The following is a 23412-nucleotide window of genomic DNA, read 5'->3' on the forward strand; positions in this document are numbered from 1 at the left end:
CCACCTGCAGTGTTCTCTGTAAGGCAGTGTCTCTTAAGGCAGCAAAAAGATATCATTACCCTTTCAGAAAGTGTAGCTTTCTTGATACAATCCAAGACTAGGTGCAGTGGAAGCATGGTAAAGGCTCACCCACAGAGAAGATAATAGAAGAAGTGAGCACAGAGGCAAAGTATTTGCTTAAAATTTTGTGTCATTCATTCTGCTGCTTGAATTACTAACTTTCAATATTATTTTGCTATGTTTTCTGGTCTAGCATAGTCCTTTCTCCTGTCCGTGCCTACTCAAAGTTTTAGCTACTTGTGCTTTCCATGTGGACCTTGTTAACATTACAATTTTATTAAAATGCAACAGCACTTTGTATGCAGCTGTATTATCTAAACAGAAGTAAGCCAACAAAATCACATAAGTACATCTTTTGCAATGGATATGTGATTTTACCACATTTTAAAAATTGTTTGGTGGCTGTTAGACCGGGTTTTTGGTGATTTAAGAAAAGGTAGCTTAGAAAAGTGTACAAATGACTGCTAAGCTGCCACAGTTGTGTTATTGTGCGTCCTTAAGCCAGATACCCTCTGACAGCACAGAAGACAAACTCCCTGGATGACTTTAAGAGGCTTTCTAATCTGATGTGTGCTCTCCTGATCAGACATAGCCAGAAATTCTGGGGGCCCTGGAAGGACTGCCTGCCTTCTGAAGTGAGAGGAGGAGTACATGGGTTATGGATAGATGCTATACATTTTGCTGCTCTTATTGGGTAACCACTCTTAAGTTTAGTAGAGCCTTGCATTTCTTCGAAACTTCTTTTTTGTTTTTTTGCTTTTTTTCAACCTTTAGAGAGTAGACTTAAATAAAAATGGCAGTCCCAGAAAAAAACTAGAATAAAAAAGGTGAGATCTGCTTGCATCTCAAACTTTTCACATGTTCTGTGATGAGTTTATAAAATTAGGGAGTTGTACACTCATACATCAACCTTACATTCATTACTGTCATTACACGATCAGTTGTGGTCATGGTCTGTAGGAGCAGGAGGTATTATACAGACCACTGTCATGACAGGATGAGCTTGACACATGATGCTTCTGACAATCAGCTTTTCTGTTAGCTTATGTCCTTACTCGTGTGGAGGCAAAGAGTGGTGGGTGTGATGAACAGATCAGCCCTATCAGGTGAAATAATAGTTCTGCTGATCTGGATACCCCATCTCCAGGAGTGCATGTTGGGTGGGAGAGCAGAAGGGCTGAGCAAACACAGACTGATTCTACCCTGGATTAACCTGGCAGCCTTCAGCAAACTTTAATTCAAGGACTTCCAAGGGCAGAGGTTGCATTTCTGCACTTGGCAACATTTCTTTTAAATGCACTTAAGCAAGTTTTTATGGGAAAGGCAGTAATTTAGATTCACTTTAAAATGAGTGCTCCAGTAGTGGAAACAAGCTTTCAAATAAGATTCCGTAATGCTGCTTGGCTCTGCATAGCTCATTGCCCAAACAGTATCTGGATGATGAAGCTGTGTTTAAATAAGATTCTTTAAAAGATTTTCAGCCCACATGGACATGTAACCACAACGTAGAAAACAGATATGAATGTTTTGGTAGATGCTGAAAGAGGGTGGTGGTGTAGGAATTTGGAGGTCAACAATGATAAAGAAGAAATGGAAAGACAAGTGATCTGGGGATAAGGTTCTCTAAAGAAAAAAAATACTCTTTCCCCAAATTTAGGGGCACTGGAGTTTTTACTGTGTACGTCAGTAACACAGGTGTAGGGCTGTTCAAGCCAAGTCCCCTGTGCCGTTCACCTCCTCAGTAGTCACCAGAGGGACTGCTAACAGTGTTAGCTGAAGGCCAGGGGATCTGACCCTCTCCTCTGGGACAGCAGCTCTGTTCTCTGGCAGGCATCCCAGGGGTGCTGGAAGGCAACACGGTCTGCACAATCTCTCTGCCTCTTGACCAGAGACAGTCAGGGTCACAGACGTGAATATTATCTTTGTGACGCTTCAAGCAAGCAAACAGATAATATATTTTTTTTAAAGGAATGTTGCATGCAGTCAGTTGAATGTAAAAATGTCATATCAGATCTTTCAAGAGCTGGTTCCCTTGAGGGGATGTTGCGCCAACTCTCCCAGCCCACCAGGGCAGAGGCAAGGCAGGGAAGGGAGCACACACGCGTGTGCCTGCACTTCTGTGTGTATGTGCACGCACATGTGAGAGTCATGAGCTGGCCTCTTCTCCCTGGATGAGTCCCTGTGTCTTCCTTCTGATGTTAACTAAGCCAGGGAACTCCTCTTTTTTTCCTGTACCATAGTCTGGGAATCATGCCCTGGACATTTTTTCAGCTGAGCACATTGACATACAGGAAATCAGCCCAGAGACTTCTCTATGAACAGTATTTGTACCAGACAGTTTCACAGTGGTTTCAGGTATGCTCCTTTTTTTTAAACAGCTGAGAGAGAGTAAAGAACACAAGTAACTTTGTTTTAAAAACAGATGTATAAATACATGTCAAAATACAATATCTTAAATATATATACTTGTAGAACTTAAAGCAAGACTGATCTAGTATCATCGCATTTATATATTTTTTTCCATGTCCTGCTTAGTGATGCAGTTGAGCAAAGGAATCATTTCTATTTAGGTCCATCCTGAATTGCAGATGAATGAGAGTATGAAGCAGAGCACCAGCATCAGGAGAAGCAGTGCAGGAAGGGCCTGGCAGGGTGGCTGCAGACCAGGATGCATTCCTTGGGAAAGAAGATGTAAAAGAAGCTGACCCTTGGCTTGGATGAAGAAGAAAACTCTTTTAAATAAAAGATGAAATAAATGCATAAGCAATCAGGCAGAATCTTACCACTACAGTGGGAAAAAATGAAGAATTTCAGCTTATATGTGGGGATCATTATCTGCTGGCACAAACTTGTTTCTTTCAGAGTGTAGAAGATGGTTTCTTACCATTAGTGCTTCAGCTGTAGTGGGAGAAAAGGCGGGTTGTTTTGCTGGAACTTGATCATTTTGTCTTTTTTTTTTTTTTTTCCTTCTCTCCTGGTTTTGCCTGTGATAGCCTATGACTCCATGAAACCAGAGACCATTCAGATCCTGTGTACATCACATAAAGCCTGGGATATTGTACAGTGATACTGTGTTTGCTGTTATTTTAGTGAAGGTACATAAAGAGTGGAAAGTATTGAAAAGAAAAACAAAATGCATGATGATTCCTTTATAAGAAGTCAGTCAGCAGTCCTTCTTTAGGTTAACATTTCTCAGGTTTTCAAATCTGGCTACAAAATCCCTGCTTCCAAAACTTAATATGCAGCTTCCAAGCCTGAGAATAGGGATGCCATCCTTTGTTAAACACTATGGGATATAATTAAGCCTTCCATTAACTTACAGTTGTTTGCTTAGGAAATGTGTGTGTAGTGAGTTATTTCACCCTTTATTGCATAAACATTTCTCTGGACTGGCAAATTTCACTATTGTTCTTGGAATGTCATTTTCACTTTAAACTTCAGGGGTTTTGCCAGGGCCAAGATGTCTGTGATGGCACACCTTCCACCTTATGTCTCTCACACCAGTTTTCTCCAAAATCTGTATGTTTTTACAGGTGTTTTCCCACAACTTCAAAGACTTTGTTTCTGCTTGTTTGGCAGGGGAGGGTGGGTTGCAATAGTGAGAGATAGCCATGCTCCAAAGTGCTCCTCTCCTTTGGAAGTGGGTTACTTCCACAGAGAGTTTTAGCTGACGTGGTTTGTCAGAAAAACCGTCCCTTGTGTGATAATAAGTTACATTGCTGCAAGGACTCTTACCAGTTTTCAGAGATTATTGATGGTCCTTTTTTTTTGGCAGGTGTATTTCTATCAGTGGTGTAGAGGTTTTACTGTGATAATGCTTCAAGCAATGACTCCAGTTGCAATTGTGTTTTCTTAGGTCCTCTTAAAAAAAACAGATCTCTCTCTTGTTCTGAAAAAGTTATTCTTAAGTTTTATTTTTGTAATTGTATGTCTGGTATTTTCCCACTTCTTTCAGCTTGGCTTCTAATTAGTTTTGATTGATTAGTTTTGAGAAGTTGTGTTCATATGACTGTGCAATATATAGAATTGTGATCGGTAAACTGGGCTTATTGGGTTGGTAGATGTTAAAGTATTTTAAACATAATAAATAAAGGCAGACCTGTGCGGTTTTGGGTTTTTTTTCAATAATAGTAAGGGCTTTCATCTTTGCACTATACCTCTAACTTTTTTCTCTCTGAAGCATAAAAGACCGTTTCTTTCTAAAAATAAATATTCTTTGAAATGTGAAAGTAAACCTGGAATATGATGGAGCTGTGTAGACTCTGAAGTCTAATGGGATCACAAAAAAACAGTCCCAGGGTTCATCCATTTCATTCCATTATTGATTCTGCTCTGCCGAGTCACCAGCCCTCTTACATGAATCTGGGCATATAAGAATAGTGTGATGCAATATGAAAACTCTCCCAAATCTGATGTGATCTGGTTGCTAAGTGTCATTGCAACTATTCAGTGAAATAAACCAAGCCAAGTTTGCAATCACCTGTAGACCATGTAAGATTTCAATATAAAAACTATAATTTTTTGCTTGTTCTGTACAATTATGTCTTTAAAGTAACACAGGAATACTAAGTTTGGATTCGGAAAAGAAAAAAAAGTGAAGGAGAATGTTAAATTTAAGTGTCAGAGTGTTTTTCCTTTTGACTGAGAGAGCTATGCCACAGAATCCACTTCTGGTGATTTAATGGAGAAGATATATGGTATTGCATAGAAGCAAAATTAAGCTCTGAAAGTTATTCTTGTGAGTGATAAATTCAAAGTACACACACTACTGAGGGCTGTTTTCTACCCTAAAAAGAAGAAAGGTATTTTGTTTATCACATACGATCAGTGTTTCTGTGGCAGGCCGAGACACTGAACTTCTTCCCTTGCACAGACAGTTTCACTTAGGTGATGTCTACCCAGGATGCTTCAGTAAAGAAGTTTCCACTCTGGTCACTAGCATTGCTGTCTTTTCACTGATGATGGTTGTGAATGGGTTACTGCAGAAAGGACTTTGCCTAAAAGAGGTTTCTGTGCTACCTGGCTTATCCACATCACCTTTTGCCTTTGTTACACATTTATCAGTGGTGGCAGCAAATATAGTGAAATACAGGATTTTTCTCAGCTCAGTAAAGCTAAAGTGGATCACAGTGGAGGTAAACTCGGTTTATAACATGCCTAAAGACCTGTGGAGCTCTGCAGGACAGCTTTCTGTACCAGTGGTTCAGTCACTTCCCCTTGCCTGATTCTGTCCATTGAAACCTCCAGGCTGCTTGAAGCAGAGTTTGACCAGCTGAGGAGGAGTGTTCTGCTTTGCTGTTATGCTCTGTGGCTCAGAGCAAGCTCTCACTACCTTTTGTGATTCTCAGCTGTGTTACCAGAGAACCCAGACCTGCTGCTACTTTCAGCTACTCTTCCTGTGCTGATAGCACTAGATTTTTCTGTATAAAAAGTGACCTCACCAGAGAGCAGAATTTGGGCTTGCTTCATGACGTGGCAAAGAAACAATAGGAAATGCCCAGAAATGAGTACCAGAACAAGATAGGAGTGTAAGAACAAGTCTGATGGAAGATTTTTTGTTATTTAGTAGTTTTTCTGGTTTTGTTTTTTTTTTTTTTTTTTTTTTTTTTTTTTTTTTTTTTTTTTTTAATACTAGATTTGATAATAAAGTATTTAAGTAAAATCAAGCATATGTGCATATTGTGTATATCTGTCTGTTTAAAGTTTACTCAAGGCTAGTTATTTGCTCTTGCAACTGTGCAGGCAAGTGAGCCTGAATGCAAGACTGGACTCATAGAGAGTCTTTGCCAATAGCAAATGCCAAATGACTATGGAAGAAAAGGATAGTATTCTTAATAATCTCTACAAAACATTGAACAATGCATTGTAAAAATGGCATTTGTCTGTTAAAGTTTCTTCAGTAATCCTCCAAACCTGAATCAACCAGCCAAGTACCCTGACACTCCATATCTTGGTCAGAAATTCTCGAGTTCAAGTTCTTCACTCTGACACATGGCCCTCAGCTGCTTGGGTGGATATTGCAGTGTTCTTTTGGTATGAGAAGCAGCTTCTCCTGATACCTCGGAGTGGGGACATTGTGTGTAATAGTGGCAGAGTGGCAACACTCTTCACCTTTCATCCATTGGCAGAGGAGTTGTCAGTGTAACCTGTTGCCTCAAATCTCCATGATACCAATGGAAAAAAAGAGAGAATTGGACACCTTATGTACAACAGAACACTATGCAAGTTTCCTTTCTATTCAATGGTGTGCTGTCATCCTCACAATCCTATGGGCAGGGGAATATGTTCATGCTCTTAGTGCTCTAGAACTAGGGATGGAGGAGGGACTCAGGCTCTCCTACCAGGAGATTGTAGATAAATGTGGAGTGCACATATGAAATGATGGACTCTGGATTGTTAGTATCCAGGAACCATTTTTTAGTGTTGCAAAATCTTCATTAATATGTCACCTTAGTCTTCATTTAATGATCAGAAAAATACATGGTAAAATACAACTTGACTATAAATGGAGTCAAAACTATCTTGATGTCACTGTAGAAATTCATGGTGCATTTCTACAATAGGATTTCAGTGTTGCAAATCAACGATATGTAGAAGAAATGGAAAAATATCAGAGAAGAGCAACAAGAAGCTCCAAGTATGGAGTGGCTTCCCGTGAGAAATTACTAGGCTGACTAGGGCTCTTCACCTTGGGAAAGCAGTGGCTGGGAGAGGATGTGATAAAGGTCTGTATTAGGAAGTGCATCAGGAAGGATGATTGTTCACTGCCTCTTAAAAACAAGAAGTGGGGGGCAGCAATGTAACCACTAGGTGACAGATCAAAAAAATCAAAGGAAGTGGTTTCTCAGATGCATGTAATTGGACTGTAGAGCATGGTGGATGCTGCAGGATGTTATGGATGCCATCAATGTAGAAGTGGTGAAAAAGCAGGCACATAAGTTCCTGGAAGAAAAGTCTACCAAAGACTGTTAGATACCGAGATATTACTTCTGCCTTAGGAAGTCCCTGAGCTGAAAGTTTTTAGAAGTTATCAGAGAGTATTCTGGAGGACTTTCACTAGATGCTTGCTTTTATTTTCATAGTCTTCTAATATTTGCTGTTTGCTGCTCTAAGCTAGAATATGGGGTAGGTGGGCCTCTGATCTCACACCAGGACAGCCATTTTTATTCTCTCTATCACAAGTTTTAACATGATGTCACTTTGCAGTTTGCTTGCTTCCTTTTTTTTTTCCACCTTTCAGAATCCCTCTGGTATGTCCCTGGACTTTGTGGTGGCTCCCTCAGCCACCTCAAACCCTACGTGCAGTTTAGCACTGGGAACAGAGGGAAGAAGTCATCTGAATAATGATCTCATGGCTAGTCAGACACAAGTTGATATATGGGGTAAACACACAGATTGAAATTCTTTCATAACATCTTGATTATGAAAAGATAACCATGATATTTATATCTCCCTAGTTACTTGTAACACCCTCATACTGGGGTGGGGGGCAAGTGTTTTTGTTCTGTTTTTAAAGCATCATTCCCATTTAATGCTTCACTGTGTGCAGTTTTTTTAGTACCAATTGTTTTGTGTCTGACTTAGGTGTCAGTGTCCCAGTTGGAGTAGTTTTTCAATGAATTCTCTCAGAAGTATTACCCCAGTAAGCTCAAGAGATTGTTTCCATGCCAGTTGGTATGTAAGCACAGCCTGTGAGTGGAATTTTATGTTTTGGTGGTGCCAAAGGTTAAGCCTTATCGTGATGAATTTGGGTCCAGAATGCTGGCAATTTCAGGTGCTTTCTTCATAGCCAAAATACGTGGCTGGAGAGCTCTAAGAAACTTCCCTGCTTTCTAGTCTTGGTAGAGCCTGGTATTACAGTAATTTCCTGGAGGTGGATGAGATTTGCTTTGATATCCATCTGTGCTTTCCTACTTCAGAAGACCTGTACATCTCCTTCAGTTAGCACACAGTACAGCTCCCTGCAGAGGTGAGAGCACTGGGTGTGTGGTATAATAGTGCTTAATGTTAACCACAAGCTTTTTATAGCAGAGCTCTTCTTAAATGTGAACATTTCCATACAACTTTTTTTTCATGCTACAGGGTGTCAGATTTCAAAAGGCAGCATTATGGCAAGCCAGTGGTTAGTTTATATGATTACTCTGAAATTAGTAAAATGATATAGTGATAAAAATGTTGGCTTTGTGTACTGTAATTTCTTCCTGGAGTGATTTCTTAGGTTTACAAGTAATTTTGTTGAAAAGTACAGTAGTATTTTTCAGAAAGAACTTACCCTGCAATAGATTTTCTTAGTTTGCTTGGTACTTAAGGTTCAGTGACAAATTCTAACAGATTGGGCTAAAACAATTTATATATTTAACAGCTATATGTACTTTCCTTTGTGTCTTGTATTCATGGAGTGAGTCCTCAGACAAAATATTTTTCCAGTAAGGGGGACAAAACAAGTATCTAACTATTCTATTCACAGATAAAATGCATCATACATTAAAAGTAGAAATTTTAGCTTTTTATCATTACGTCTTCTGCAGACTTGCTATTCTGAGGTGTCAAAGCCACATTTCTTTGGAAACCTGACACAGCTGAGAATTGTATATTTGCCATATGTGACTCTAGACATTGATCTGGATGGTTAGTGCTACTTTTCCATGGGGAAAAGAGTACAATCAGTCTTGGGAACTTGTACCACAATAATCCATTGCTTTGAATAAGATAATTTCAAAGAAAAAGATACCAGCTGATTTTTGTTTTCTGTCTTTGACGTTGGGACATAGGAAGAAGTTTTGTACTGTGAAAGTGTGAACTCAGAACTGCAGTGTCCATGCAGAGTTACAGTGGCAGTAAATGACGCTGATGGAGGCTCACACACAAGTGGTGAGATTACTCACTCATGGATGAAAATTCTGTGTTTGGGCAATCTCTAGGCATGGCAGAAAGCAGGTCTGTCCTAAATGGCTTGTTGATTTGGGATGTATACTGAGAAGATAGTTACTGTCCTTGGATGATAGGTGGGTCAAGATTTGTCTGAACTTAAGCATTTTGGGAGGATTTGTTTCTTAATTATTATCATTAGCTCAATGCTCAGATATTTCTTGGACATTTCACAGATAAAGCATTACAAATGCAACACAACCCTAAGCAAGAGGCAGCATGAGCAACTTTCTCTACATTGGAAAAAAAAAGCAATTCCTAGGAAGTCAGGGATGGGCCCTATATGTTGTTCCTGTGGGGAATGATTCCTCATACTTCTGGGCATGCTCTTGTCCTACATGTACTACTGCTGTGCTGCTTGGTGAATGTTAAACCTGCTTTATGCAGAAATCATTGTTCTGAGACTTGAGAACAGCATGTTTCATAATTACAGTGCAAGTTGTAGGTCACTGAAATGTTATGAGTGTTCATTTAATGCAGTGTACTCTTCAAAGAAAGAACTCTAAGCATTTTACACTTTGTAAAGGAAAAGAAAAAAAAAAAAAACAACAACAAAAAAACAAAAGTGCAGTAAAGTACCCAGGGAGAGTGAACAAAATATATGTTCTCTAATTAAAAGTGATCTGGAGTCTTCTCGAGTTCATGAACCAGCACTACCGTTTGATGTCAGCAGAACTGAGCGGAAGTGTGTGGTTTGTGAGCTTGCTGCTGCTGTGGAGTCACAACTCCTCACTGGCTGTGGATGGGCTATGCAGGGCAGACCACAGTGCAAACCTGCTGATTGTTTGACCCCAGGATTAGGACCCTGCCTCAAATGGAGACGTCAGTTTCTTTACCCAGTGCCAGGCTGTACGTTCTGCAGCGTTTCGCCTCTTGGATGGAGATAGACCACAATTAACATAGAAGTGGGCAAGAACGTCTCCTGCCTACTTGGCCAGATCATAGGAGAGAGGAAGAGAAAAAGCAAGCTATGTTCTTGGACAGAGAAGCAAGCTGCTGCTGGAAAAGAAAAAAAAAAAAAAAATTATTGCCTCATGTTCCTTTAGCATGTGACCAGTTACGGCAATTGCTGATTGTCTTCATACCAGGAAAATAAATGCTCTGTAGTATAAAAAGTTCCCAGTCTCTACTTCAGGTCATTGCAAAGGTCTAAAGGCAATTAATTACTAAGGAAGTCAATCCAACTTTTAAATAATACTTTGCTGAGCAAGAAAAAATCAGAGATGACAAGAGATTTCTTCAGAGGGGTTTATAATCTGTACTGAGGGGTTTTTTTATTCCATCATCTTTAGATTAGCTGAATGAGATGATGTCTCTCATTCTTTGAAAACTAAATTTTAAACTATTATGAAGCAGATAGAAAAGAGGCAATATAAGAGAGTTCACAGAAGCCTTGCAATGCCCATTTAACACTTCATGTCTAAGAGGATGCTGCAGAGTGTATTCTGTATTCTAGAGTAAGGCTGCTTCTGGGTATAGAGAATCTGCAGCTGGAACAGATGCTTAAGGTGATTAGTTACGGTGTCTCAGGTACAAGAGCAACACATGTGGGGATTGCTTGAGGAAGTGATTTTCTTTTCCCAAGTATTCCAGCATGATAGGCTTTTCTTTGCTCTGGTCTGTCCCTTTCAAACAGACAAAAAGAATTTAAGGTATACGTGTGTCTCTAACATGATTGCCTTTGTTGCAAAGAGAACAGTATGAACAATATACAATGGCAATGCAGAGATTTCTGCCATGATGACAGTCAAAGTTCCCATTCCACAGAGCTTGCTTTTGCTGAGCAGTACTAGAAAGAATTCCTGGGAAAAGACTTTTCATTCAATTAATTGATGCTACTTTAATAATTCTATTCTCATATTGAAGAATGTATATAAAACTTGGTAATAATGTAAATAAACAATACAATTATTCTTTATATTGTATGCAAAATATAAATAATTTTATGTTTTCTATATGTACATATATGTATAAAATATTTCCATTTAGCCATGCACCTGTACACAAAATAGTGAGCTTATTACAAACTTTTTTCTTATTTCTTTCATTTCCATTGGGATTTATTTCTATTTATTCCTGGTTCTTTTCATTGTGAGGCATCTGTCCATTGATAATAGGGAAGATTTTAGTATGTATATGACTATTTCTCTGATGTAGCTGAAGAATTACTGCTAAGTGTGTGCACATCTATGCAGGTCTAAAACAAACTATTTCTTCAGGAGAGTGTTTTTAGTGAACTAATTGCATTTAAGAAATGAGAGGCTTCTCCTGAAAGCATATATATAAATCTCCCCATTCTTGCTTTGTGGAAATACCAAGTCGCCATTAGTTCATGCATTAGACATGTAAAGATATGATGAAATAATGAGTACTTCACCAGGAAAGCTCTTGGCAATTATAAAAATACTTGAGACATGGAATGCATAAACATAGCAAAGGTACACGTCATTTGAGTATCAGTAAAACCTACCTGCCTTTAAAAAAACCAAAAAACCTGATCACATATCTGCTCAGGAAAATAAAAATAAAACCATAAACCTCAAAGTTTCTGCAAATGATTTGCTACTAACGTCAGTGGTTTTTTTTAGAGAATGAGATGTTTTAGATCAAGCAAACATTCTTCTGACATTAGTGATGTAATGGTCTCGTGTTCAGAAAGATTTCCTGTTTACTTTGGGTCTGAACACAGACATCTCGAGAAAGAAGGTGCTAAAATTTTCATCACACATCTGCATATAAAGACAGCCCCAACTATTCTGAGATCTGTAGTAAATTTTATATATATTTCTGTTCTTTAGAAAAAAGTGTGTAAGTAACAGTTAAAAAATAAAATCAGAGTCTCAGTTTGCTGACCAAGCTAATTCCTCAGTTTTAATCCTGTAATGCAGAAAATTATCAGGCAATGTCAGTTTGGCAGCCTTGTGAGATATTTTCATGGGAGCTTTGTTAACAAACTCATCTGAAGTCAAGGGACTAGGTGTCCCTTAGAGATTAATTGCTGCCCCCCTAAATCTGGAGAGCTCACAGATGGCAATAAGACTTCTTCGTGGTGAAGTTCAGGACTTAGTTTTGTGCTGTAACTTTTCATGAGTTTTCTGTTTCTGTGAGTGTTCACGGTGGAAGAAACACATCTTGTTAATAATTTATATTTAAATGTATCTGTTTTTCCTAAAAGGTAGAGATCATCTGGCTGTTGTTTTATTTTCCTAATTATAAAATAACAGGGTTTAAAACTTGCTGCAACTCTTCCTATGCCTTTGAAAATATGAATACATCAATCTCCCTTGAGCTATTCACTCTGTAAAGAATGAAGTAATCTGTTGTAAAACAGACCATGGTGAAGATCTTGTATGGACTGAGATCAGAAATAAGTATTTTGAGTGTTTCATTGTTTCACTTTGCTTTTTAAATCTGCATGGTTATATTTTGAGAAACAATGTCACAGATGTGGAAGCTTGCTTCATCTCCATAGCACAACTGTTGAGCAGTCTAGAGACTGAAGTTCTGAGCTCTGATCAGCACAGCTTTGTTGCCAAGTCAGGAAGGCTTGTTTGATGCCTAGGTGATAGAAATCTAATAGTAGAAAAAAAACAGACTGTGGTAAAGTCACCAAGTGGATTTTGGTCTGTTTTGATGCAGTAGGAAATGAGGTTACTGGTTGGTTTTGTTAGCTGACTTCATTAGATATGTGTCTTGTGTGTATAAAAAGTGTATTTCTAAATGTGTGATTGTGATACCAGCATCAGCAGATGCTTTGACATGAAATTATTGTGTGTTTAGAGATTTTATAAACATTCCCTTAATCTGGTGGGTAAGAAATTGCTGCTTGTGGAGCTGTTTGGGAATTTACATTGGCTCTAGAAACCAAAACTCGATCTAGGAGAGCACATTTATGACAGTGACAAACACATAGGCAAGATAATATACAACATGTTACAAGAAGAACATAGGATTTTGCTTTTAGAAAAATAGAGGAAGAAGGAGCAGTTTGCTGCCAGCTGCATGAGAATGGATTTGGGTTGGTGGGAAGCACTCACCGGAGGGGAATGTCCTGCAAGTGCCAGGCTAGTGGACCAGTGGTCTGGTTAACATGGAGCAGGTTTAACAGTCTTTCATTCATGGCTTTTACCTCAGTAACTGTGTGCAGAGGGTCCTGGTGCTCTCAGTTCTGTGCTGACAACACCAAGACACCAAGTAGCATTTGTGTGAAGCCACATGGGGCTCATGGGGCTTGGCAGCTCAGATGGCTCCCTGTAACTTGTGCCTGGATGCAGTGGATCTCCACACGTCTTAGCCTGAGCTAAGACGCTGATCCAAGCTGACTCTGTCTGTGGGGTGAGTAATTTGCAATTTGGACAACACACCTCTGAGGTGTTTTAGTGGTAACTGTAGAAAGAAGGGGAGAGAAATGCAATGCAAGACACATTTTAAAATAGTGCTTATCAGTACTTTTACTTGTAATGGATTTGATGCCACCTTAATTGTTTTTTCCAGGCAAAAACTGCTTCTCCAAAATTCAGATATTCCTGTTATCATGAACACCTACTTTAGTCAGAAGGTGCTATTCAGTGAACATTCAGAAGCCAGAGAGAAGACATATGGTCTTACAAAGATGCTTATCAGGAAGAATATCATATCTTTGGCACAGACCTTCAGACTTGATGACCTTGATGATAAGTTACACCATGAAACTTCAGATAATCAGGTATAGTCCATTTGGTTCACAATTAAGCACTTGGTAAGAAGTTGGTGAGCAGATGTTTAGAAATCATAAGAAAAAACCAAAAATTCTAAATTACTGACCTGTTTGGTTTCCCCTTTCATTTAGTCAAGGCTGAATAATATGTAGTGTTTACTTTAATAATATTTTCTTAGTGGAGGCTTTTGATCCATCCAAATGCTGAACTGCTGTGAAGTTATTTTGCTGAAATCTTACTACTGTGCTAAATAGTAATTATAACATGGTTTTTCATTGATTTATCTCTTATTCTTTATAGCTGAATAGCTAAAAAAATACCTATTTTCTTCTAACTCACTCAAGATACTATTTAAAATAAACGTTCCTTTTTCCTATTCCTACGTCTTAACTTATTTGCTTATTGATCCTATCCTTTCTTTAAAACATCAGTTGATAACATCATCCCCCATTCCCACCCCTTTAGTTTGTTTTCCTTCCTATTTTGACTTTATTTTTATTAAAATGACTACTGACTCTGCATTTCTGTAGCTGTGGTTGTACAAGCTGAGGTATTTTAAGAGATTTGTTTTCTTCATTGTGTGCCAGCACTTTCTGAAAGTAAGGCTCTTGTAAAAGCTTTATATTGGCTACCTAAATGATTCTTAATAGTTGAGAAGTTTGGCCTTTCAAGTTTGAAGAACCATGAGTGTCAACATTTTGTGTTTGCCTTATATATAATTCCCATTATAGGCCTGGGAATTCAAAAGTTACATAAATCAAATCCTAATCACCTTTCTTGCTTCAACTCTAACTTGTAAAAAGCTTCTACTGTGGTATTTGAAAACCAGAACAATTTACTTGTTCCCCTCATGGCTCCTAACAAACAAACCGCTTCATTTAAAACTCGTGAGACAAGTTTTATTGCAACCACTTTGTAGACAAAGGGTAGTGTCGTACCAGGATTTTCTTTTAAATACTGCAAATTCTCCTTCTTTATTGGTGTATAATACTTACGGCACAGTCAGTGATACTCCAAAAACCTTTCTTGGCACATGGCTTTTTATAAAAACAGCTTTCATTGTGAAAATAGAAATTTGGCTCATGTTGCAAAGGGACCTATATATATTGACCATGTTAGTCTATGCTTGCATACAATCTTTTTTGAGAGAGACTTATTTTAAAATTAAAATAAATTACATTACTCATTTAGATTAAGGCAAACTGCAGTATTCTTGAGATTTATTTTGCAAGTTTGGGAGGTTTTATTAATAAAATATGTTTTGAAAGTAGCGAAAAAATTAAGTTTTTGCTTTAAAAGTTTTGTATTTTTCATTAATCATCTAATTCTTTTACACTGAAATAGTTTCCACTGAAATGTGTAAGTTTGAGGACTAGCTTACTAGTCTATAAAACTAGACACCTGTTCATTTCTGACTTTGAAAGTCCATAAGCATTGAAGATGAATTTTACCCTTTTTTTTAGAAGAGGAAGGAACAGAACATCAAAGAAGTAAAAATAAAACTCCATTCAAGGGGAAGAATCATAAGGACTGATATCAGTTCTGTTTTCCTGTTGGTGTCACCTTCATCTCTCAGGGATTGAGTTAGCTCAGTTCAGAGCACCAGTTAAATGCAGGAGCACACCATGTGTGCAGCTCTCTTGAGTGTTTATTGAAAATAGACAATAAATAACTGGCCAGTAGTCTGTAAGTTACTTTAGGAGCATTAAGTATTTCAAAACTGTTTTTGCACTTGCAACTTGATTTTTCGTGATGGCATTTTCCTCTCTAGCTCTACATAATTTCAAGGTTCTCTGGAATGTTTCTCTTTAATGGGTTTTCCTTCACCAGGTTCCCTGTGCTCCACAAACCCATGACAACGGTGGTTCAAAACAGCATCCCTCAGCACTGAGTGCTGTTAATGATTCTCTGCTTGAAATGGTGGAAAGCCAGGGAGCAGTGGGATGGAGAGAGGTGCAGGTACGAGTCGTTATCCAAAGGGTGTACTGTTTGCCTGCAAGAGAAGGGCACAGAAGCCACACTCAAGGAAACAAGCCTCTTTGTGCAACACCCATTGTGAATTCAGATCCACCAAACATTAGGTGAGTAATAAGTTGCATGGAAATTTTTTTCTGGAGGCTGCAATGTATGAGAAACCCAAGAGGAGTGAGTTCAGAAATATCATTCTCATTGTCTTGTGGGGAAGAAGCACACTCAGCAAGGAAGGCATAGGGCTGTTGATGGGTGTGGTGAGGTTCTTTAATTAGGTATAGTGTGACACAGAATTAGTCCTGCCCAGAGAAGGATCTGTCTATAGTTTATGTCATCAACAGATGACAGGAACATTGAAAATGAATTAATGGGAAGTTAATTGAGAACATCATATACTGTTCCTTGAGTTTCACAGAATAGTTGTTGCATCCTATTTGCCTATTTCAGTCTCTGGTATGCTCTGATAGTAAGTTATGCTCATGCAACTGTCTTTTGAAACAAGAAAGAAATACACAGAGAGAGACATAAATGAAAGGCTTTTCTATAATGAGGATTTTGCACAGGTGCTATTAGGAAAACATAGGTGTGTGCTTCCATTGTGAAGTCACTGGAAAAAGATCCTGTTGACTTCTGAAAATCTGGAGGCCACAGCAGTTAAGATTCCTCTGCAGTAAAAAGTGTTGTGGTGTCAAAACATAACCAGCAGTGCAGAAGCATTACATGCAAACCACATGGAACATGCAGTTTCAACCAGTTGTTTTAGCCTCTTATGTTTTAGTCTTTGGATCCTAACACAGTTCTGTTTACAGTGGAGGGAATTGAGAATTGGACCTTGTTTTCTTAAATACAAAAGATATGGCAAACAATTTTCCTTTCTGAACCAATGCTGAACTCCATTGAATTCTTTTCTTCTCCTTTTGTGATCCTCAAGGTTTGAGACCAAAGACTGATTTCAGTCTTTCTCAGCAACCCTGGGTCTGAGATAGCTGTGTCTGTTACTGCATTTTTTTCCTTTGGTTTTGCACTAACTTTTGGTTCATGCTGGCTTAAAATTTTGAAAGGTAAGATGTAGCAATTTTTTTTTTTTTTTTCACTCAGGAAGATCATTAAAGTGAGTTATAGTGGGAGAGCTTATATTAAGGTTCTAAGTTCAGCCTTTCAGGATATAAGTAAACATTTTTTTCCTGAAGAGTATTGGACTTCAATGGAGATGTGCAATTAGTTTAACAGGTCCTATTGAGAGCTCTCCAGATGCAATTTGCAATAGGCTCTGAAAGGTTTCCTCAAAGTTTTGAAGAATTTGAGTTCCTCTAAGCCACCCTGCAGGTGGATGGATGGTGGTGTCCTCAATGGTCCTTCTTCTAGAGCTTTTGAAATACTAGAATTCTCTCAATTCTTGCTACCTTGTAAATCTCTGAGTAATTTACAGCACTCACTGATGAATAAAATTCCTCCAGAAGGCACTTAGGAAGCTTATTTCTTCCTAAAATACAACCTGGGTCATCACCCACAGGAATGTAATTGTCAACAGCCTTGTCACTGACATTTTTAAGAGCTCTTTTACATATAATAGTTATATTGAACATTATTGTTTTTAAGTAATGATACGTCTCTGGACTCTTTGCTTTGTATTTAATTCATCCTTAATATAACGTATATATTTTTTAAAAAGTAAGAGGAAAAGCACTTTACCAGCCCATGTCAATATCTGGTTTTGAGGACGGTACTCCTCCGTGTAGATTTTCTTCCAGAAGGTTACATTTGATCAAATGTCAGGGCAGCTGACAGACTGTCATTCAACCTGATTTTTTCATTTCCAGCTCTTAACCAAAAGTACACTCAACTTGCAGTCTCACAATTTGAGGTAGTTAACCTGCCTGAGCCCACACCCTTCACAGGAATGGGGTGAAAGAAAACAGAAATCTCAGATTGCATTTCTTATGTCAAACATGAAATAGAAATAAAATAAAAAATGAGAGCTTGTTGCTTCTGTGTACATGCTGTAGCTGGGTATTCTCATGTGCACTTGTTAAACTGGTCTGTTAAAAGTTCCTCAAATTTCCTAGATGTCTCAGCTCAGACAACAGCTTGTTTGTTGTTGTTCACAGCTATCAGACTGTGTTTTGGATCATGAGTCAAAAAAACCAACCCACTTTCTCGTTTGCAAGGAGAACGAACACTTCTTTTACAGACTGAGGAATGAAAAACACCTCTTGCTGCTTTATCAGCTGCTATTTCCATGGCTGATAAACATCCACATGAGTCTTCTCTACCAAAAATGTCTGTGTCTGTCACCTGATAGTGAGCAAAAAGGTCCAACGCCCTCTGGCAGTCCTTTGAACCAACCGGTGGTTTATTCTTTTGTAACTAAAACCCCTATTTTTTCCTTTTTAAACTTCTTTCTGTGTAGTAAAACTGCCATGAAAACAAGGTTTGTATTTTATGAGGCAAGATGAGTCAGATTATTCATTGTTTCATAAACAAAAATTTCTAATTAGATATTAAGGCAGATTAATACCTAATTGATTAGTCTTTTAAACAGGCTATTCTATGGCATATCTTCTTTTGTAGCACTCCATAATAACCTAGATGCTGTTCTCACAGGGAAGCATGAAAACCACCACAATAAGCTGAAGAGAAGCATGAAATTAAACATGGAGTAGGGGAAGTGATGCATTTAGTTCAAAGCATCCAGTTTCTAGTTAGAGAATGGCAAATTGTGGGAGAAACCCCTATTTTGATTGTAAGGAAATGGATTCATTTAATTGATTAAAACCAACACTTGTGAAACATAGAAACTACAGGGCTGCCTATATGCATCTAGCATTTATTGTTCATAAATACACATGTGGAATATGGCCTATTACTGATAGACAAAGGGGTATGTTTGAAGGGTTGAAGTTTGCCCAGTTGAAGTATTCAAAGCATTTTCCAAGGATGCTGAGAAATCTTTGCAGACTGAGGAGTTCTCTGGCTTCTGTTGTCCATAAATTGGATTCATATTCCCTGTATTATTGTTGAAATATTTGCCTTTTCCCCCAAAACTAACTGCTCTTGCAAATGGACTTTTCATGCTGAAGGAGTTTCTTGGAGAGGGGAAAAAAGAGAAGAAAATATGACTCGCTGTGACTGTCTGCCCATTTCCAGCATTCCTGGCATACTTTTTGCTGCCTTTTCCCCTCTGATGGCAGAGAGATACTTTTGTTAATGACACAACACATGTTTGTCTAAACCCAATTGTTTTGATTCTTTTTTGTAAAATGTCCTGGCTTGCAAGTCCGAGGATCCCAAAGAGACTCCTGTCAACCTGAGGAGCTCACTGGCGCAGAGGTGTCTGACTCACTGCGTCGGCCTTGTACTTTGTGTTCCTGGGATAAAGCAGTGTATAATTTGGATTTTGCTCCTGCCAGTATCTGTTTGTTTTGAGCAGGCCACGTGAGTTTAGTAAAAAATAGAGCTGGTCAGTTTTGTGCCTTAAAGGACAGGGCTGGTTGTGTGGCTGTCAGTGTAACTAAAATAGATGCATTTTTAGGACTATTAGGCAGTTAAACTGGTCAGAGCACTCAGAGGATTTGTGTGAGGAGGGTGTTGTCATGAAGGAAGAACTAACCACTTCTGGTAGAAAGCAATGCCAGCTATAGTTGTGAATCCTCACTTTAAAACTTGTGGGTGACTAGAGAAATTTCCATTCACTTCTCTTGTCATGTTTCGACCTATTTCCTACCTGAACAAAGCCTGCTATAGCTTTCTATTCCAAGAACAAAAGAAAGACCGTACATTTACTTTAAAAATTAGTGTGATCTGCATCTGTTGCGCTATTCATACATAGTTCTTTCAGTTTGGTCTTTTTTTAGTTTTCCATTTGCCAGATCATAGAGCAGTGGAAAGGTCTGCCACTATGCAAGCAGGACCCTTGAGGAGCAAAATATTTAGAAGAGCTGAGGATTTGATTGAGCGGCTGGAAGAAATAGAAGTGAGGAAAATCACATTTCTCTTTCTGACCAGGCCCAAAGAAACATGATAGTTGCTGTAATTCATTGTGGTCTAGCAAGTTGTTGCAAGTTTCTGAGTAGTTTGTTCATATATAATTCTTTGTAAAATAGTTTTATTGGCAAGTGATAATCCTCTAGAATTAATTAATTAGTTAGTTAGATTTCATTTTCCCCCCTCTTTTTCTTCTTCCAGTGATCTTTGCTGTTTATCTAAGCACAAATCTAGTCAATGGGTTAACCTGTCTGGCAACATGCACAACTAAAAGTGGAGTGTCAGATGCTGCAACTAGAATTCCAAGGAGATGGATTAATACATTGAAAAGTTGTCCCTCTGGTATGGAAAACCTACCTTAGGTTTTATAAAGCATATTGAAATCAACAACAACAACATAAAATACTCTGGAGGTATTCTTATTTGAAAAGAGCCCAGATTGGAAAGGACTGTCATGAAAGATCCATGTTCACAGATGCTAACATCTGTCAGAATGTTTTTTGTGGCTGACTTAAATCTGTTTACAGCATTCCATTTGTTTTTTGTGTTTTTTTTCCAACAAAACATTTTAAATGGAATGGTCATAAATGCGAGTTTTAAAAAATTACATTATGTTTCTGGGATGAGATTTTTCAAGTGGAAAATAAACAGGAAATAAGTAACTGAAATGCAGTAGAGTACTCCATAAACTAAAAGGTTTCTCTATTTTTCCCCTTTTAAAGTCCTTCTCCGAAGTTAAGATACCGTGCTCTTAATATTCTTGCAAAGTAGTCTAATTGCTACTTGACAGACTTATAATAGTTCTCTTAATAGCTGTGGTTCAAGCTCTAGTAACTGACTTCTGCTTTGAAGTCTCTCTCTCTGTGTCTCTCATTTTTTTTCCTTTTTTTAGGCACAGTAAAGACTCCCTGACACTTGGATTTTTCCCTTTTGCCTCCACCCTGCTCTATTTGTAATTCTCCGACTGGAGCCACCAAAACAGAGTAAGGACAAAAGACTGTTGGAAAAACAGTTTTAGTATCACACTGTCCAACTAATACTTTAAATTGTCTTGTGTAGTTAAAACTGTAGCTTCCCCAGGCTGTTGTCTGGATAGCCCTGAAACTCTGTTTTCCCTGCTGATGCTGCAGACAACTAGATGGAACTTGGGCTACTTCCAGTGCCACCGTAGTACAACAATTTGTTAATTTGACATTGCTGTTTATTTTTCAGTACTAAATATTTACATAATCTTATTCTGTCCAAGGGCAAGGTGAAAGCACTGTTATCTGATATACTCTGTACAAATTTTTTTTTAAAAAAGGGACCCCTCAATGTACATCAGCGTTTTTTGTCCCTGTGCTGGGAATAGGCAATTAAACAATTTGGTTTTGTTCTAAAATATGTCAGGGCAGTGATAAAAAATGCTGGTACAGAAAAGAGGCTCAAGAAGATGATAGCCAGCAAAGACTAAAAATGTGACAGGGATTCACTCTCCTTGGAAAGCAAATGGACAGGAATAGAAACCAGCTAATAGATGGCTCCTATATGCATCTAGCAAAAATGAGTCACTGGTTGCTTTATTTCCTCCATATTCAAGTGCTTAGAATGATCAGTAAGGCACCCATGTGCTCACAAGACAGACACACCCCAAGCCTTTTTGTTGTTCAAGAAGGAGTACCTCTACTAACTGATGTATTCCCCATGATGGAGAAATTGTAGAGATACCTGAGTAGCACAGAGAGACAGGTAAGTGGTATAGAGGCATCATTATGTAGAGCTCTGTGTTCCCCACCCCTTTCCTTTCTAACCATACCATTTCACACCTCCCACCTCTGATGATCACATGCAGGGCTTTAGGAAGCTGGGGGAGCTTTTATTGCACCTGAACACCTGATTTCCCACTGCCTTTTGCTTCATGGCTATATGCACCCAATTGGTTGTTTTTGAGAGACTTTGTAAATGGTGAGAATGGGAAGAGTAATGTTGTCCCTGTACATTATCCTACAGTAGAGACCAGTCTAGGGAGAAAAAAAGCAAACAATTTGAAAACATAATTTGCCAGCCCTAGAGCCACAATCAAAGTATGTGCTGTTGTACATTGGGTGGTTTCCAACAGGGATAGTAATTTTCCAGCACCTGTTATTTATCAAGAATTATTCTAAGATGGCCTACGTAAAAGGTATGGAATCTTACCCTTGGCTTTGACCTTCCTCCTGAATTTTTGTATCTCTGAAAGTTACATGGTTGATGGAACTGAGAACAGAAATCTTCCATGTGTGTTTTACAACTCTACATTTCATTGACTATGCAACTTCCTGTAGGAAGTGTTGAAGTTGTGCTGAAGCTCTCAGAAACCTTTGTAAAAGTCAGGTTGTGTCTCTGGAATTTGTTTTCCTTCTACCATCATGCCCAAAGGCAAGGACCTTGAGCAGTGATAAATGTTATAAATGCCTGGATGGAGGTGAGATAGCAGTTGGGAGAGAAATTTAACCACCCGAATATTGCATGGAATTTCTTTGCTAGCTGGGCAGGTAAACAGTCTTTGTATACACAGCCTTAAGTATCTGCAGAGGTAGTGCACATGCAGAAAAACATCAGCACAGATTTTATGTAATAGCAATTTTCCAACACGGAAGATTCTTAGAAATAACTTTCTATCATCTGCTTTGTAAAAGCTTCTGTTGCATATAACTGACCAATACTCCTTGGAAAAGTATTAAAAGCATATTCTTTTGCGGAAAAGGAGGTCTTGAGTCTCAAAGAATCAGTAATACACAGTTCTGTGCAGATTATGGCTAGGCTCTATTAATTAAGACAGGCTTTGAAAGGGACAATATTGCTGAAACATAGGTCTGGACATTAGTTTTAAGCTCTTCTACACTTTCTTTTATACAATGCAAAAGATGAATACACGGCAAACAATGCAAATAAAACAAAGCTCCTCAGAGAAGACAGTTAGTTCTTTCAGTAAGCATTGTGGTTTAAAAGCAGTATGTAAGTTATAAATGTAACAAGGTTATCTTACGTTCACATGCCAGTCCTTACTGGTGGCTGCTGGTTTTGTTCCATTTCTCACAGCCAAAGGCAGTCAGCAGCATCACACTGAGTGCTGTATGCAGCAAACATCTGCTTTGCTGAAATCCTCAAACTCATTTCAGTTAATGCTTCAACTCCCTTTTTGACTGAAGGGCATTTCACAGGGTTTGGGGAAGAGCATGCTCCTCAAATGGGACAAGTGAAGAGCAAAGGCCTGAGATGAACTTACTGTATATTACAGTTCACAGTGTAAGGATTTGAGTGGGTTGATAGTTAAGATTTAGTTATTTTTAATTTTAGTCCGACAGTGAGAAAAAAGGGGATTATTTAACTGACACATACTGCCTGATATATGTTCAAAATGGTTTTGTAACATGCTGAATTTAGGTACTTGATTGGAGGTATGTGTTTGACTGCAGTGTGGACTCCTCTGGACAACATGCTTTACATGTGCCTGAGGCTAGGAGTGTACACAAAGTGTACTTCAGGGGTGTTTCACATTTGACAGGCTGAGGGAGTTGGGGCTGTTCAGCCTGGAGAAGAGAAAGCTTCAGGAAAGAACTTAGAGCAGCCTTCCAGGACATAAAGAGGCCTTGCAGGAAGGCTGAAGAGGGACTTTTTACAAGGGCATGTAGTGATAGGGCAAGGCAGAATGACCTTAAAATGGAGTGTGGGTTTAGATTAGATATTAGGAAAAAATTCTTTACTGTAAGGGTGCTGAGACAATGAATCAGGTTGCCCAGAAAGATTGTGG

General features: G+C 38.5%; 1 protein-coding gene across 5 annotated transcripts in view; it reads left to right on the forward strand.

Annotated features, from left to right (window-relative positions):
* The window catches only part of SPIDR (scaffold protein involved in DNA repair), a 195159-nt gene that overhangs the window by 112567 nt on the left and 59180 nt on the right, over positions 1-23412 (forward strand). For all 5 annotated transcript variants that reach the window (XM_083871162.1, XM_083871163.1, XM_083871161.1 and 2 more), the window contains 2 exons: positions 13483-13693; positions 15516-15766. In XM_083871162.1, coding sequence (XP_083727288.1) covers positions 13483-13693; positions 15516-15766 — 462 coding nt within the window. The remainder of the gene's footprint in view (positions 1-13482; positions 13694-15515; positions 15767-23412) is intronic.

The sequence above is a fragment of the Zosterops lateralis genome, assembly GCF_965231275.1.
Source record: "Zosterops lateralis genome assembly, chromosome: 1".
NCBI classification, from domain to species: Eukaryota; Metazoa; Chordata; class Aves; order Passeriformes; family Zosteropidae; genus Zosterops; species Zosterops lateralis.